General features: G+C 30.8%; 1 protein-coding gene across 2 annotated transcripts in view; it reads right to left on the bottom strand.

Annotated features, from left to right (window-relative positions):
* The window catches only part of Dennd1b (DENN domain containing 1B), a 239,276-nt gene that overhangs the window by 169,824 nt on the left and 51,096 nt on the right, over positions 1-18,356 (bottom strand). For both annotated transcript variants that reach the window (XM_063239912.1, XM_063239913.1), the window contains exon 3: positions 11,833-11,876. In XM_063239912.1, coding sequence (XP_063095982.1) covers positions 11,833-11,876 — 44 coding nt within the window. The remainder of the gene's footprint in view (positions 1-11,832; positions 11,877-18,356) is intronic.

Here is an 18,356-nt window from a genome sequence, read left to right as displayed (position 1 = left end):
CCTTACTTATAAAGTGAGATGACAAGTATTTAATCTGTAGAGCAATAGTGAGAATTAGGTGAATTAATAAGAATAAAAAGCTTGGAACAACATTATGTAACGCATTTCTTACTATTACCAATACTTAATGCCTCTCCAGTGTTGCATTTTTTCATTTGCAATTATTAATTTGATATTGTAAGGGGACATTTGAAGACCCAAAAAACACTGTAGCTGACTTATCATATTCTTCAAATTTGTTGTCCTTTGCTTTATAAATATCATCATTTACCTAATTTTCTAATCTAGATCTTTTTGCCCTCTTTACTATTCTGAAGAAATCTCAATACATGCAAAAGATGTATGGCAAAATTTGACACTTTATAAATATCATCATTTACCTAATTTTCTAATCTAGAAATTTTTGCCCTCTTTACTCTTTACTTTCCTGAAGAAATCTCAATACATGCAAAAGATGAATTTGGCAAAATTTGACACTTTATGATTTGAAAAGAAAAGTCTAGTAAAAGAAAGAAATGATCTCAAAATAGTGAAGACTATATATGAAAATTCCACAGCTAATACCATTTTCATGCTAAACACTGAAAGCTTTTCCTCTAAGACCAGACACCTGGCAAGGTTATTTATTTTTGCTTTTATTCAACATAGTAGTACAAATACAAGTCAGGAAAATTAGGCAAGGAAAATCTATAAAAGGGATTAAATTAGGAATAAAAAGTAAAATTAGTTTTATTCACATATAACAATAACCTTATATCCCTATAGAATCCATCAAAAAACTATTAATAAAATCAATAAACAAATTGAATAAAATTCATTGTATGCTACCAAAATCAATATATAAGCTTCACTTCTATATACTAATAACAAACTTTAATAAAGTTATTATTAAAAGAACAATTTCATTTATAATAGCAACAAAAAAAGAAAAAAATACTTAGGAATAAACTTAACCAAGGAAGTGAAAGACTTATAAAATAAAAATTAAATTTTTTTGAATAAAAGAAATTTCAAAAGACACAAATTAATAGAATAGTATCTTAAGTTCACAGTTTAGAAGAGCTAACATTGGTAAAATGCCCACAATAATCTAAAGATTCAATAAAATTCCTATTATAATTTCCAGGAAACTTTTTAAAGAAATAAAAAAAGCAATCCTATAATTCATATGAAACCAGGAAAGACACTGAATAGTTAAATCAGTCTTGAGAAAGAATAAAGCTAATAATATCACACGTTATAGTTACAAAATATATTATAAAACCATAGTAACTGAAACAATATAAGAACACAATGACAAAATATAGACCAATGGAACAGATTATGGAGCCCAGAAGTTACCTTACACAAGTAGGATCAACTCATCTTTGACTAATGTATCAAGGATACATAACCAGAAAGAAAAAATCTTTTCTGTAAACAGTATTCAGAAAATAACATTTATGTATGTAAATGAATAAAAGTGGAGCCTTTTTTAACACTATACACAAAAATCAACTTAAAAGATAATAAATACTTAGAAGTATAAGACACCTACAAGAAAGCATAAGGGGAAAAATCCATGACCCTAGTCTTGGCAATGGTTTCTTAGATGTAACACCAACCGCGCATCCATATACACGTGTACATGCACAGTTAACAAAGGCAAAGACAGACAAATGGGATTACATCAAGTTTCTGCACAATGAAGAAAAAGATCATCAGAATGATGGCAACCTATAAAATGAGAGAAAATGTTTGAAGCTATATATGTGCCTGGGGCTTAATACCCAAATATACAAGGAACTCTTATAACTAATTAGTAAAAACAAAACAACCTGATTGAAAATTGGGCACAGTACTTGAACAGAAGTTTGCACAAACAAGATGCACAGATGCTTGATACTCAACATCAGTAATTATGACAAAATCAAATCAAAACCAATATCATCTCACATCTATTAAGATGCCCACTTTGAAAAATAAAAACAAAACAGAAGTTTTGGTGAAAATGTAAAATGATTGGAACCACTCTGTGAAGTTAGTGGGAACAGAAAGTAGTATAGCAGCTATGGTAACAGTTCTTAAATTAAAATAAATTACCAGATGATCCAGCAATCCTATCTCTGTGAACTTATCTACAATAAAATCAGAATCTCAAAGTGATACTTGCACTCCTGTGTTCATCAGAGCATTATTCACAATAGCCAAGACAAAATAATCTGAATGTCCAGATAGGGCAACAGATAAAGAATCTGTGATATATAGAGATATAGAGTGAAATATTGGTCAGGTTTAAAAAAGAAGGAAATCTTGCCATTTGCAACAAGGTTGGTGAACCTTAAAGACAGTAAGTGAAATGAAATATTTGGCAGAAATACTGCATTATTATACCTATATGAAATATAAGAACAGTCAAACTCATAGACACAAAAGAGTAGAATGATAGCCCAGGCACAGTGAAGAGTGGAGTTATTATTAAACAAGCACAGTTTAGTTATGTATAGAGATTTGCTGATCCACACTGTCCTAAACTCAGCAAACCGTACTACACCCTTAGAATTTTATCAACCAAGAGATATTATGTACCCATCTGTTCTTCTATAATAAAAGACAAATAAAAAATGTCAAATCCTTTTCCTTTTCCACTTTCCCTTTCATCATTTACCAGTTCAGGCTCATAATAGCAATGGCCTTCAAAGTATTCTCCATCTCAAACAAGCTCCATTTCTCCTATCCAAAGCATTAAATCTAAATTTATCTTCCTAAAATCCCCTTGCTTATATTTATATTTGTTTGTGGTATTGGAGATTGAACCTTGAGCCTCCACACTGAGCTACATCCATAGGCCTTTAATTGTTTATCTTGAAGCAAAGTCTCACTAATCTATTAAGTTGCCCAGGCTGGGCTCAAATTTGTGACCTTCCTGCCTAGTCTACCAGAATGCTGAGATTCCAGGCTTATACTGACACATATAGCCCATTTATAGTTATTTATTTCCTACAGGCTAATACCAAAGAGCATACATACAAAGCTCTTCATGATCTGACCCGAAGTACACACACACACACACACACACACACACACACACACACACACACAGATTGAACCCAAGGATTCAAATGTTAAGCAAGCTCTTTATCATTGACTTACATTCCTATCCCAGACCAACTACCTTTGAAGCCTCAGCATCAAGCTCCATACATGCCACACTCTAATCACAGTAATTCAGTGCTTATTTCAACAAGCTCTTATGCTTAATTTCATATTCTGCTGCTTCTTCCATACCCGAAGGCTATCACCTGGATATTATTCTTCCCCCTTCCTATCCAATATCCTATAAACAATCAGGTCACATTTTTTTTCTATCTAACTCCATGGATAAGCAAGAAAAATATTAAATGATTGCAATTTGCAATGCAAAACATATTAAATAATTATAATTGGGCAGCTAGAGCCTATAAAGACTGAAAGAACAAAGTCACATATATTGTACATATCTTACAAAACAAAATACTCATAAACATCATAGAATATAATTATTTATTTTCACTATGGGTCTATATAAACAGATGTTCTGTGAAATGCTAATATTTCTCCATAAAACTTACCTTTATAAGTTCATTTGCACAGTAAATTCCACATCATCTTTTTTTCCCTATACTCCAAAGGCTTCCAACTGCTTAGAAGATATTCCTATTAAAATACTTAACATATCCAAAATGGAAATCTTCCTCCCTCAAAGTATGATGCTTCACCAAAATGCCATATTTCTACACTTTTATGCTAACTTTCTTCTGTTCTAACCTTTTTCAAACTTTAGAATCAGGAAACACTTTTCTTTTACTTATACACCAGAACACTGAAAATCAGTTAAAGCCACATGGAACCTGTGTCTGCATTTTGCAAAAATGACCACTAGACTGCATTGCTGTCTTAGATTGGAAAACAGGTTTAAAAAAAATTATCACTAAGTCAAAGCCAAGATACACTGTAATATTATTATCCATCTAAAATGTACATATGAATAAACATTTATCTGTATACTTGAATTAAAAAAATTAACAATATAATCATTTTAAACAAAACAGTAAATATTATAATAAGCTAAATTTCACATATAAAAACCTTGAAATTAATTTTTGAAATTAAGAAGGCTAAATATCAGTTATTACTAGAAATGTTTCTATGAAATATGTAACTACACTTTAAGGACTTAAAATGTGTAAGATATGCAAAGTCTATTAAAATGCACATAATTTATCTGAATCAAAATATATTTATAAATAATGCTATTCATCTAAACTCTTTTGGCTCTCCCTTAATATACAAATGTATTCCTTTTCTCCAAAACACAGCAGCTGGGAATGAAAAGAAAGATTTCAAATAATCATTTTCACATCATATTCCATCTTCTTTTCACCAGTTTCTCCAAGCTTTTCTTTGAGCCTCATTCTTTTACAAGAGGTCTCTTTTTAGATCAGTCCATATTTCCATAATCCACACTGCAGTTTCCTCTTCTTCTCCCCAGGGTGGGACTAACCCTCACATCCAGAACTATGGCTTACAACTGTCATTAAGCCTCATAACAATAACAAGATAACAAAAGAATGGGTGGCAATGAGGCTAGCTGGTACCATATGTTGATCAAATTCAATATTTTCAGTTAATACAGAATATTTTTAAATTTAAAAATTCTAATACTGAAGTGTCTTTGTGTATATTAGTTCTCCCCAATTATATTTCAACCCTACACTTTAAACATTGATGAGCAACCTGGCAATACTTTCTTTAAAATGCTTATCTATTAATAATGTACTGAGAATGATACAGGAAAACAGAAATCACCAAACAGAAAGGTACAATGGGAACTTACAGACAGTCGCTCACTCTTATACTTCCTAAATCCCATCCATCTTAAATAAATTCAAAAAAAGAAAATTTCCCCACAAGTTACACAAAGCTAACATACAGTTGTAATAAACAGGATTATTTCAAGTATATTCTATTTGGAATTAGAAAGACTTAACACCAGTTTTAAAAGACTTTATTTCCGTCAAGTAATGTCTAAATTCTTGTTTCCATTATTTGTTTCACTGTTAACTTCCTTTTAAAGGTAAAGAAAGTTTTGAGCTATCCCCATATTATGCTGTTTTTCTCTTCTGACTTTGGGGGAACTGTTTCTGACTCGTTGATTAGCTATGTTATGTCACACTGGAAAAAATCATTTCTCCACTTTGTTTCATTCAAAGACTTTGAACTCAATTTAACAGGACTAACGGCCAATTTTACTCATTTAAAGTTAATTGCTCAATAAAAAATTTTAAAACCACATTTATTTAATCTGCATGTTACTTAATTTCTGTAAATTGCTGAGGAAAGTCAGTCATCCCAGGTTTGATCTAAATCATTTCCATAGTTACAATATAATAATTCCACTGCCAAAAAAATGTAAAAAACCTTACATCTACGAGCTCATTAAAATTAAACTTTTCATCTTTCAGCAGGAAAAATAAGGTCATTTTTACAAGAACTTTCAAGTATAATTTTATCTAACATTCAAAAATATTCTTTTCAATAGGAATTTCCTAAAACATACAGTTCTGTTTTTCAGTAAATATCTCATTCAAAAAGCAAAATTTCTAAAATATCTCTATGCTTTATGAGGTTAGCTTCCTTGTTTCTAATAAAATCTTTAAATGTTAAAGTATAAAATGTAAATAAGCATGCAGGTAAAACAAGAATATGATCAGGTTTTGTTTTGAACTTCCTAACACTACGCTCTCAAAAGAAACAAATCTAATCTACATAAAGATAGAAAGATAAAATTATGAAGATGATCTTACTTTCCTACATGTTTGTCCCTTATAATGCTTCACTCTGATTTTTTTACACAATACACTAAAAACGTAACACCGAATCTATGATAAACCAATCTGATAAAAAATAATTGATATTTTAGCTTCTAAGATAAATAATTGATAAAATTTTTTAATGTGAAACAAAGCAAGTAGTTATAATTTTCTTACATTTACTCATTGTATCTCTATAAAATTTTATTTTGTTAAAAAAATGAAGAAATTAGTTTGTCTTAGAAAAGTGTTTACATATAGTACACAAATACTCTTAGATGTACTGAAATAAAAATTTATTTTTCAAATCAAACATTAGCTTAAGTAAAACATTTCATTTTATCCACTTGGAAAAGCAATAGCTGATATAGAATGAAATTAAATTATTCTGTTCTTCTTCTGAAATAATCAAGTGGCAGTTTAAAAAGACAAGTCCAAATGTAAAAACTTGTTTTTTAAAGAACTTATAATTATTTAAATATTTATTTTGTAGTAGAATTTAATAAATTATTTCTGAAAATTTTGGACCTTTATTACTGATGCTGGAAATAAAATTATACAATTCCAGGTATCAAAGTCTGTCAATTTTAAATTATGAAAACCTCTGTTTTGAAAAAATTCCTTTTAAATTAATATAGAAGAAAATTCTTTTAATAATGATATATAAAACTGTATTTTAATTAACAATTCAGAACAAGCCAGACATAGTAGTGCATGCCTCTCACACCAGTACTCTGAAAGACTGAAGCAGAAGAAGGGTAAATTCAAGCCCAGCCTTTGCAAACTAATGAATTACTAATTAATAATAATAACATAAATAAAATAATAATTTAATAATAAGTATGCTCATAAAAGAAACAAATCTAATAATAATAATAATTTTAAAAACTGAAGATACTGCATAGGGCTTTGGCTCAATCCTTATTAACTCTGAAAACCACCATTAGACAATGCTGAAAATAAAAGAAAAATTTTATGCAGTGATAAATATAATTGTATTAACATCAACTAACTAGTAGGGTATTTTTAGAAATGAAAGACCTATAAAGGTGATGGTAACTTATAATTACAACTATTTGGGAGGCTGAGCTAGGTTCACAAGTTCAAGGTGTCCTGGGCAATTTAGCAAGATTTACCTCAAAGTTTTTTTTAAAAAGGTATGGGGCGGAGGGCATATGGCTCAGTGATAGAGCACTCAGCTTGCAAACATGAGGTACTAGGTTCAACCTCCAGTACCACAAAATAAATAAGCAAAATGAAAGATACAGATAAAAAGTTTAAACACTCTATTATTGTAAAATATGTACTTTTTACTACTATTGCCTTAGAATTAAAACTGTCTCCAGATAATTTTTACGAAGATTTGCTTAATGAACAAAATTTCTAATATGATTAAAATTATCATGTGGCATGTGTACTTTTTCAAAGGTTTTTCTAAATTCACTTTCATCTTGTAGCCTTGGTGCACGCACCAGTTTTCCAATATATATTAAAATTTATTAAACTTTATAGCAATGTGGGAAGGGAAAAACACACAGGTCAACTGTTAAGGTCAAATATACATCTTGAGTCTGTCATGGAACCACTGAACTTCAGGCCACTTAACCCCTATGACAAACTGCATCTTTCATACATACTTTAATGAAGCCCTATTGTATGTCTTATAGCACTGGATCGACGTTGTAAATTTATGTGCGCACATTACTCTTACACCACCTCTATCAGGAGACTATTTGTCTCCTATTTCTCCAAGGTGACTGGGATAACCTATTCTGAGTTTATTCAACATCCTTTATTCTGCTGTTCCCTCAACTAAACATTCAAAAAGCATTTATTCAGATCTTATCATGTGTCATCACTCTGCTACATGTGGAAATTGAATAATGGGGAGATTCTGACCCTATTCCTTCAAGAAACAAATATACAACCCAGAGTTATTCAATAAAGGGAGAGAGAAATGGGGAGGAAAGGGCAGGCAAGGGCTGGGGCAGGGAGAAGAAGGAAAGAGAGAGGAGTAGAGGGGAGAAAAGGAGAGAAGAGGAAGCAACAGGATACACAGGTACACTTAAAAAGCTATGAAAGTGTAGATAGGGCACCACAGAGCTTCAGAAAAATCCTTCAAAAACTTATTTTCAAACCAATGTTTAGACTAAGGAGAAATACCCAAACAAAATGAAAAAGGGAAGTAAAATCAGAAATGCTACCCAAAACAAACAAACAAAAAACAGAAAAAGGCAGACACAGGGTGTGAAGAAAATTCAACTTCCACTTGCTAAATGCCTCCTCCTGTGCTTCACACTGACCTTAAAGCCCATGATGAATCTTGCGAAGTAACTATTACATCATTTTTAATACAGCGTATTTTTCTGATGGCAAAATGCATACAACTGACAGTGTTAAAATTCAAACTCAAATCTATATTGCTAAAAAATTAATTTAAGTCTTCAAAGTAATGCAAAAAATACCATCCTAAAAGTTCCTGTTGTCACTCCATCTCAACTTCAAATCAGAAAGTAATTTGTTATTTTGTTGTCTTCCAATATTAGGTCACACTCAGTTACCCTCAATTATGGTGATACCATCTACTGTCACCTGAAAAAGAACACCAACTCAAAGAAAAAAACTCAAAGATCAAAGAATAAGGCTTCAGGACTACCTCACATGCACCCTCCCACCAGTGGACTTGTTAAAATCCACTTAATTCTGATAAGCTTGCTTTCCTTAGTTTCCTGAGTAATGCCTTTGCCTACAATATGACAGGTTATTTTTACCCCCTATAGCAATCCTCAAATTTCAATATTCATGCCTTTGTGTTTCCTTAGAAACAGATACTCTTCATTTCTATTAAGTCCACAAAGCCTTTCATCACTCACATGAAAGATTATTATTTTTCAAGTGATAAAACTAAATTATCTTCTCTTAGTTACTCTTCTCCACTCTCTCCCACCTCCAAAATATAACCTCTCTTTTTTCTGCTCCGTGTGTACCTTCTTTTACATTTCTAATATAACCAACTCTTGCTTTCACACTTCTTACTTCTCATCTGAACTTGGCAGTAGCTACCTCACTAGTATCCCTTGTCCTTAATTTCTACTATCACCAATCCAGGCTTTAGTCTATCCCACATTCAACTTCCTAACAGTGATTTTGTCACATTATACATTCCCACAGTTCACTTAAGAAACAAACTTTCTGGCAAGATAAACTGTTACTAAAATCAAATTCGTTTATTTTATGGTTTTGTCTCCTACTTCTCCCTCATAAGTGTCCTTTCATTGAATTAAAAAAAATTTAATCACAGCTCCTGAAATGTGACGTGCCATTGCTCCTCCATTACACCAAAAGAGGAAAAACACAATTAAAAATGTGAAACAAAGTGACACCAGTTAAATCCATGTGGTAGAAACAAAGGGTAAAGGATTGATATTACTGTACTATGTTGAATAAAATTACTACTTAATAGCTGTAACAATACTGATAAAAAATTATTAAGGTAAACTTTATTAAGGGGGAACTAAAATAATTAGGAAGAGTTTCGGAGGTCTTTATAAGAATGAACATTACAGCTTAATGGTTAAGTGCACACACTTCTGACTCAGGAAACAGTGCCTTCAAATCATAGCTTTGCCTCTGAGAATAAGCAGTGTGACCTCAGTTAATTACCTACGTATGCCTCAATTTGAGGGATAATACTATCTCCCAGTACCCACGAGAGGATTTAAAAGTACAATGAATTATGCACATAAAGCACCTAGTATGATGACCAGTATATAGTAAGAGCTGAAGAGTTAAAAAAAAAAAAAAAACTTATTGTTACTGAGGCAGTCGATGGTACAATGAAAAGGCTGGTTAAAAAGTGAAGAGTTAATAGAATAAATTAATAAAAAGTAAGACAGGTAAGAAATACATGCACAGTACTTGTGTCTTCTATAGTATTCAATATAGTCATCAAAAAGCACGTAGTAAAACCATTCTTCAAGGCTCTGTGTTAGAATCTCTTACAAAGCTTTATTTCTGTTTATATAAATTGAGGTAAGTAGACAAGAGTTCCTTTCAGTTCTTTAAAAATAAAGGTCTGTGAGAACTGCTGAGAACTGGAATCCTAGGAGTTATGAACGTTTACTATCATTACATTGTTAACTGCTTTTTTAATGGAAAAAAATAAAACAAAATTTCATAACAAAATAATAGGAGAATAACAGTTAATACACAGAGTGTTATCTTTAAAATAGTTAATTAGCATACAAGACATAGGCTTATAAACATCTAATTAATATTAGCACAAAACCTTCTTTTGAATTAACTAAGAGAAACTAGTAGTATAATTATTTTGTAGTTTGTTTTTTGTTTTCCTTTTCCTTTCCTTTCTTTCTCTATTCCCCTATCTTTTTTCCTTTTGAACAATTTCTTCCCATTTCACAATATCTACTGTGCATTGTGGACCTTATTTACTCTTTCAGTTCCTCACACTCGGGAGACAACATGGTTAATTGCTTTTGTAGTTCACTAAGTATCTGAAGGCTAGTTACTGATATTCTGTTGACCTAACAAGTTCTCAAAACAAAGGAAAGTTCTGCCCCAACTGAAAAATCCAAATACAATTTTTGCAAGTTACAAAAGGGAAGAGCAATAGAAGATCTCACTAAAACTGAACCCAAAGTTTAGAGTCTCCAGACCTCCTAATAATTCTTAAGGCCATTCGAAGAGGCAGAAATAAATAGCAACAAAAATAACAACAAAACAGAACTGAAGAGAAACAAAAGACATTCCTGAATAAGTAGGAAAATAATAAATGAATAGACCACGAAAAGCACATTTCAAAGGGATAAAATCAATCAGCAAGACTATTCATTGTATACTGCTTGGGAACACACCCAATTAAGCTTATTTCCAATTGCCTTCACTGTAGGAACTTATTTTATATATTTATTTAGAAATCTATTATTTCTCTAAAAGTTTAAAACTTAATTACATTTTATTAAAAGGTCTGGCAAAAGGTTGCACTAGATCTAATTAATACTTTACATTGCCACTTAATTAACTTTTTAAGTCAGTTGCTAATTTTTAAGTCTTTCAGATAGCCTTTCAGGCCTAGAAAATTATCCTTCCATGTATATTCAAATCGTATATCTGGATACTTATTTCTGAATGAATTAAAATTATATTTTTGTCAATTTTTTTATAAATTGTGAGAATTATATGTGATCTTAAATTATAAGTTTATAGTATTATAATTTTAACAGTGATAAGATTGCTTTCTCCCATTTCTATTAAGAAAAATAAAGGAGTATACTCATTAGGCATCCAGTAAAAAATATTTATTCCCATCAAAACTTAATCATATGTAAAATCATTCAATATAATTCAACTTCAAAGCATGAACCTATAACATAAAATTTTAAATATTTTATTATTTATATACATCATTTATAAATATTTCGTCATTTTGCTCTCACTAAGTATCAAAAGAACTATATAGAAAATATAATTTAAAATATAAATGGAATCAACTCATCCTGCATTCTCCCATGTTTTATGTTTTTAAGAAAATAAAGCAATAAGCAAAAGTTATTTAAAAATGAGGAAACAGTGCCAATTTAAATTCTAAATGCAAATGATTCAGGTATTATTGTGACAAGGAAAAAATAATCATGGCAGTTATACTTATTTCCAAACAGAAATAATGAATATATCTAGCAAATATTAAACAATTTCAAGTTTTTGAGATAATTTTTAAGTGTTTCCAAATATATCTTCTATAAATAAGAGTACAAATACGTTTAAACAGTGAACATCCAGACCTACTATTTTCAATATTAAAACTTTTCCACTTATCTAGTGGGTAAGTTTAAAAGATTCTTCTATATATTCTTTACATATGCTGTTTCTAACAGTTGATCAAGAAAAAATAATTATACTTGTGTAGTAGCAGTAGTGGTAATAGTAACAATAATCATGGTACTCTAATTTCAATGTCTTTTTAAAATTATATTGTCCAAACCTGATCTCCAAAGTCCTCAGGGAATTTCCACAACACCACAGGATCTGCAAATAATTGTCACATCATTAAAAAAGAGGCAAAGGAAGACATGTAAAGCAACAGTCTTGCTAAAATAGTCTTCAAATAGTTAAGGCTGCTTTAATTATAATTTTTAAAGTTTTCTATAAACATAGGTAGTTGGGTTCACTTCTCTTCCTTTATCAAATTAAATATCTTGACCCTTTCGGGAATTTAATTACCTTTACAATAACATCAAATGAAATTAATAACTTAGTCAGGCTACTAAAAATCATTTCTTTTAGCAACTCACCTTTTTTAAAAAATTTTTTTAAGATTCTTAACACTGAAATTTCAATTTTAAAAATCTATGGATAAAATTATTGGTTTTGTCTTGAAAATATAAATATAAATGTAGAAAATACAGACTCAAATATATTATGGCCTTCAAACACTAACCAAAATACAGTATATCATTTTAAATTTGCAGTTAAAATTCCAATTAAGAATTTATAAAAATAGTATCAGTTTTATACCAGTTTTCAAATATCGTATTTAGACTCTACAAATCTTTTTAATATTACAGATAAATCAGCATGCAGATATAACAGCAACTGTAAAACACAACTGATATTTTCAAATTTAAAAAATTTTTTTCTACTACATATCATAGTAATTCTTATACATAAATCAACATTGTTAAAAAATAGTCACAAGTATTTGTTTAAGTTTTCATTACATCCTTCCCTATTTCTAACTTAATATAATAAAATGAAATTCTTAGTTTTAATTAGCAGTAGTAAATATTTTGGTCATACACTTATAAACTTGTCAAAAAAACTTTTGAAACTCTCTAATGGTTTTAAAAGAAAAATATAAAATGAATTAATATTATTTCTGAAAAAAACTTTAAAAACTCACAATGAAATTAATATGAATAGCAAGTACTGACAACCTGACAGGGTTTGAATTTCACTCCCAATAAAAGAATTTTGTTGAACGAGGATATCACTTTATGTATCCAGCTAGTGGAAAATTATAGCTCTATTAAATTATTTCCACTATTATATGTGTTTTTTAAAAAAATGCAATCTAAGAATGCGTAATTTCCTATCTGCTAATTTCAAAATACAATAAATACATAATGGTATTTTTAGCATGAGCTGGCTCTTCTTGTATTTTCTCTTCAGGTAAACAACTGTTTTTAAATACTTAAAAATAAAAAATCATGCTTTCCACAATTAAATTTTTCACCTAAGGATTTAAAATTTTCCAAATAAATTAATAAAAGTACATCACTTAAGGAGATATTATGTAAAAGTAAAACAATACAATTTATGAAGGTAATACCAAATGATTATTTTCTCATGTAAAACAAATATACAATTATGAAATAAATGTGAAGTGTGTTGTAGATCATCTAAAAATCTTCAAGTGTTATTGTCCTAAGGATAACTAGGGTTAGGATTTCCAAATGGAAAAAATACACATATGTTCATGTGGCAGTTTCAACAAATGTGTTAGATTTGCATCCCATAAAGCAAAAGTATATAGTAAGATTCTTCATGAAATACTAAGTAAAAGATACTATGATGATGAATTAATACAAAGACTAGTGGCTGGTTGGGCAGAGTGGCACATGCCTATAACCCAAGCACTTGAAAGGCTAAGGCAGCAGGACTACCAAGTGTTTCAGGCTGGCCAAGGCAAGCCTGATTCTAAAGCCAGAGTGAACTACCTATCAAGACTCTGTCTCAAAAATCAAAACGAACATACAAATAAACAAAAAAAAAAAAAACCACTAAAATTAAGGGCTATATAAACAGATAATCATGCACAATATAATCTCATACATTATAGTACCAAGGGGCTTCGGTAAGAATATTTATAGTATCCCTTATCAACAACCTCAACTTTAGTTACCATTTAAGAAAATACTTCTTGAGGTTTCTAACACCTATGTCTTAAAACCAGAACCTTGCTAACCGAATTCTGTATAGCCTTTTTAGTCAGTCTGCCCTCACTGCTGCCAACATTTAGTTAACCATGATTTGTAGCCTGAGTTTTCATTCATCTTTTATTCTTTTTGTTAATGTTCTATACACTTTTTTTTTTTTTTTAATCAGTACTAGGGATCGAACTCATGACTGCCTGCTTGCAAGGCAGGAGCTTCTGCCGCTGAGCTAAGTCCCCAGCCCCCTATCTACTTTTTTTTTTTTCACTTAAGAACAAGTAGTTTAAATGCCTAGTAGAAAACATACTATTTGTTTAATTAAAACCTATACTTCAGGACTCAAAAATGTATTAGAATCATGTGGAGTCATATTTTGAAATGAATTAATTAGGTGCTATTTATATAGCTATATTTAGACCATATCTAATATAACTTTGTAGCAACTTTTCAGAAGGACTACAAAGAAAGAAAAAAAGAGATGGGAGGAAAAACTTCCACTCCACAAGTTTGCTTCCCTGGGGATTATTTTCTAAATACTCAATGTTATCTAACAATATTAGGCCAGTTTTATGTTCATTTTATGGTTGAAAGGGGGAATTCCTGGCAGGAATCACAATTTTCAATGATATCTAATAATATACTGTGTTTCTCCTTTTTCCAGTGTTCACTGGTAATTAAAAGGAGACTGATCTTTATTCTTAAAAATACTCTGCTACCAAAATATAGAAATCAAATACATATAAAACTTGATTTTGATATGTAATCTTTATTTTAACAACATAAAATTACAGTGCATAAAATTATAGAAAATTACAGCAAAATAAATTTTTGTTAAATCAGTGTTTTAAAGATACCATTTAAAATATTATTTTTTGTATTGCTAGCAAAAAGATTCCTAATTCATAATGAAGACTTTAAAAATATAAAGTAAGATAAATTCAGAAATACTTTCTTTCTCAATCAGACCTTTCCCATATTTTGGTCCTTAATAGAAAATAAATAAAATAATTTAGAATATCAATGTGACTGTACTAAATTACAAAAAATATGCAAAAATTTTTTAATTTGCATAAATTAAGAAATTTACTTAATTCTGCAGAATTTTCAAACATGGATCAAATATACAGTGCCTTTTAAATTTATACATTTATAAAATCACAGGTAAGAGACTATATATTTTTGGAAAAATAGAATGTAAAATATTCTTATTTTGCTTGATTATCTAGTACCTGATTTACTGACACTGTAGAATCAAATGTTTATGTATAAGGAAACTAAAGCCAAAATAATGAAGAATTGGCTTGGGCATATAGCTAGCTGATGCCAGAGATTAGAATTTTCCTCACTGAGATGCAAGCATCACCTATTCCAGTTTCTAATTGATAACTAGTTCTAGTTGATAACTTTTGTGACTCATCTGACAAGTACAATTTGTTTTATTCAAAAAAATCTATGCAATGGGGCATGGTGCACATGCATGTAATCCCACTACTCAGGCTGAATCGGAAATGGCAAGTTCAAGGTCAGCCCGGACAGCACAGTAAGACCCAATCTAAAATACATACATATATATGTAAAAATGTATATACGCATATATGTATAATATATATACACATATATGTACATATGTATAAATGTATATGCACTCTATGTACATATAAACGTGAATATAAATTCATATACATATGTATATGTAAAGATTAGATAGCACTAAGCAAGAATAATCTCTGTCCTCCAATGCCCCATAGTACCCATGAACAGAAATGTCAAAGGGATGCCTAGTTTTTATGCGTAAGATTATTTTAAGGAAGGTATACTGCAGAAGGTATACTGCAGAACCAAGCATCAGCTGAAAAACTCACTGCCTTAATAATCTCAAGAAACTTTGCTAATGAAACAATGGTAATATCTTTTGAACATAAGTGAGCAAAAATGATTAACAAAAATGTCTGAAATATTTTTTACTTGTAGAAATATAATGGTGAATTTAAAAGTGTCTTTACTACTTAAATATTACAAAGTTACAGTGATAAAAACAGCATTGACACAAAAACAGACATGTGGATGAATGGAATTGAAGAGAGAAAGTAGAAACAACCTCAGGCACATTTGACTATTTGATTTTTAACAAAAGAACCAAAAACATACGCTAGAGGAAAGATAGCCTCTGTTAAATGGTGTTTGGAAAATTAGCAACCCATATATAGAAGACTGAATCCAGACCCATGTATCTTACCATGTATTAAACTAAAACCAAAATAGATCAAAAATTTAAATGTTAGTATTAAAATACTTAATCTGCAAAAAGAAAAAGTAGTAAAACTCCTAAAGACATAAGCATAGGTGAGAACTTTCTGAACAGAACCCCAACTGCACAGGAAATAATACAAGCATCAACAATGAAATCATATCAAATTTAAAAGCTTCTGCACACCAAAACAACTACCAGAGTGATGAAGAGACAACCCATAGAATGAGGAAAAAATTTTTGCCAGCTGTTCCTCAAACAGAGGACTAATATCTAGAATATATAAAGACCTCAAAAGACCCAATCAGAAAATGGGCAACTAAAATGAATAAATGCCTCTCAAAGGAAAATGTAAAAATGGTCAATAAATATATGAAGAATGTTTAATATCATGGACCATTAGAAAAATACCAACTAAAACAACACTGAGATTCCCATTTACTCCAGAAAAAATGGCTATCATCAAGAATAAAATAATGACAATATCGGAAGAACCTGCAAGGAAAAAGTAGCTTTTTACTTTGATGTTGGAACTCTAAGTATGTGCAACCACTATGGAAATTAATATGGGAATTACTCAAATAACTAACACTGAAAATTCATTTGACTCTGTTCTCCTTCTAGGTATCATTCTGAAAGAGTTAAAAACATCGTAATACAGCAATCCGTGCGTATCTATGAAGCACAATTCTTAATAGCTAAATCTAGGAAGCACCCTTGAGGTAACAGAACTAAGGGCAAATAAGAGCTGCAAGTGTCAGGGAATACCTGTAATCGATCCCAGCACTGAGGAGGCTGAGGCAAAAGGACCATCGAGAGTTCAAAGCCAGCCTGGGTTACAGAGTGGGTTTCAGGCTAACCTCAACTACACAGTGATATACTCAAAAAAATAAAAAACTAAAATAAATACATGTACAAAATCGGGTACCTTAAACTTTGGCCTTCTACTCATCAATAACAATGTTTTCTGCTATGATCATAAATAGGAACTGAACAAAAGCACATTAATCTCATTCTCCTCTCTGACTCTCTCTAGATGTTATGGTTTATATCAAGAATGTCCTCCAAAGGCCACAAGTGCTCATGGGTAGTGCTTCTCAAATGGGGACAATATAGCTGGCTTGTGGCTAAGTGAGCCTTAGTCAAGAGAAGCAGATCACTAGGAGTATGACCTGACAGCTTATGTTCTATCTCCCTTCCCAGCACTTCTCTTCTCACTCTGCTTCCTAGCCACAAAGATGTGAGCAGCTTTCCTCCACTCAGACCCCTGTCATGCCATTTCAGCCCTGGAGCCAGTCCACTATCTGTAACCGTAAACCAAACTAACCGTCTCCTCCTTGAAGCAGAAGGTATCTGGTGTTTGTCCAAGCATTGAGACAGTATCTAAAATACTAGATTAATATAAAAGAACAGTTTCACTTGTTTATCAAATAAAAGCCATTTTTCTACAAGTGCAATTGTATGAAAAAGACTGAAAAGAAAATAATTAGATAACTATAGGTAAAATTATAAGTTTGGCCCAAAACAGTTTTTAAACTCATTAATAACTGTATTTTATAGCCTGACTAGAAAAAGAAAAGATTTAAAGAAGCATTTCATTCAATTATTGAAGAACTTGGTGAAGCCAAAGACCCAGAAAACCAACACTTTGCATTTTTTTTCTTGGCATACACTCCAGAAAAACCCATATTCACAGCACTAGTGGAAAGATATCACTCATTCTGACAAGGCAGTAATAAAACCTCTACTGATTAATATTACTCTTCACCTAAAAACATTAGTTAGGAATTATATAATCTTACAAAATTTAAGATCATAACCAGTAGTGAAACAAAAACAAAATCACTGTTTCATTTCATCTTAATAAAACACATAATCAGGCATATCTGCGTAAATTATTTTAAACAATATACAAATGGTAAGTGATAGGCCAATTATCCTAATTCAAGCACTACACATTGTCTAATGCAATATGATGACTATCCATCAATTAAAAATACACCATAAAAATATGTGCTAACACAGAATTTTAGCTTCTTACAGGTCCAGCAGTTCTCAAGATTAAGCATATAGCAGAAATGGCAAGACAGCTGGTTAGAACAGAGATCTCTGGCTCAGTACCATTCACAGAATTTCTAACTTACGTTGATCTAGGAGGGTCTGATACACTACATTTTGTTTTGTTGTTGTTGTTGTTGTTATTGTTGTTTTGTTTGCTTTTTGGCCATCCTGGGGATGGAACTCAGAGCAAGCACTGGACCAAAATGTCCTTAAAACACTTTCTGTGCTAATAAATACTACTAATACTAAAGTTCCATTTGCATA

Source organism: Cavia porcellus, unplaced genomic scaffold, assembly GCF_034190915.1.
Source record: "Cavia porcellus strain 051 isolate PalLab524CR breed Dunkin Hartley unplaced genomic scaffold, mCavPor4.1 scaffold_29, whole genome shotgun sequence".
NCBI classification, from domain to species: Eukaryota; Metazoa; Chordata; class Mammalia; order Rodentia; family Caviidae; genus Cavia; species Cavia porcellus.
Note: the sequence above shows the minus strand (reverse complement) of the source record. Positions and strands in the feature narration are given on the sequence as shown.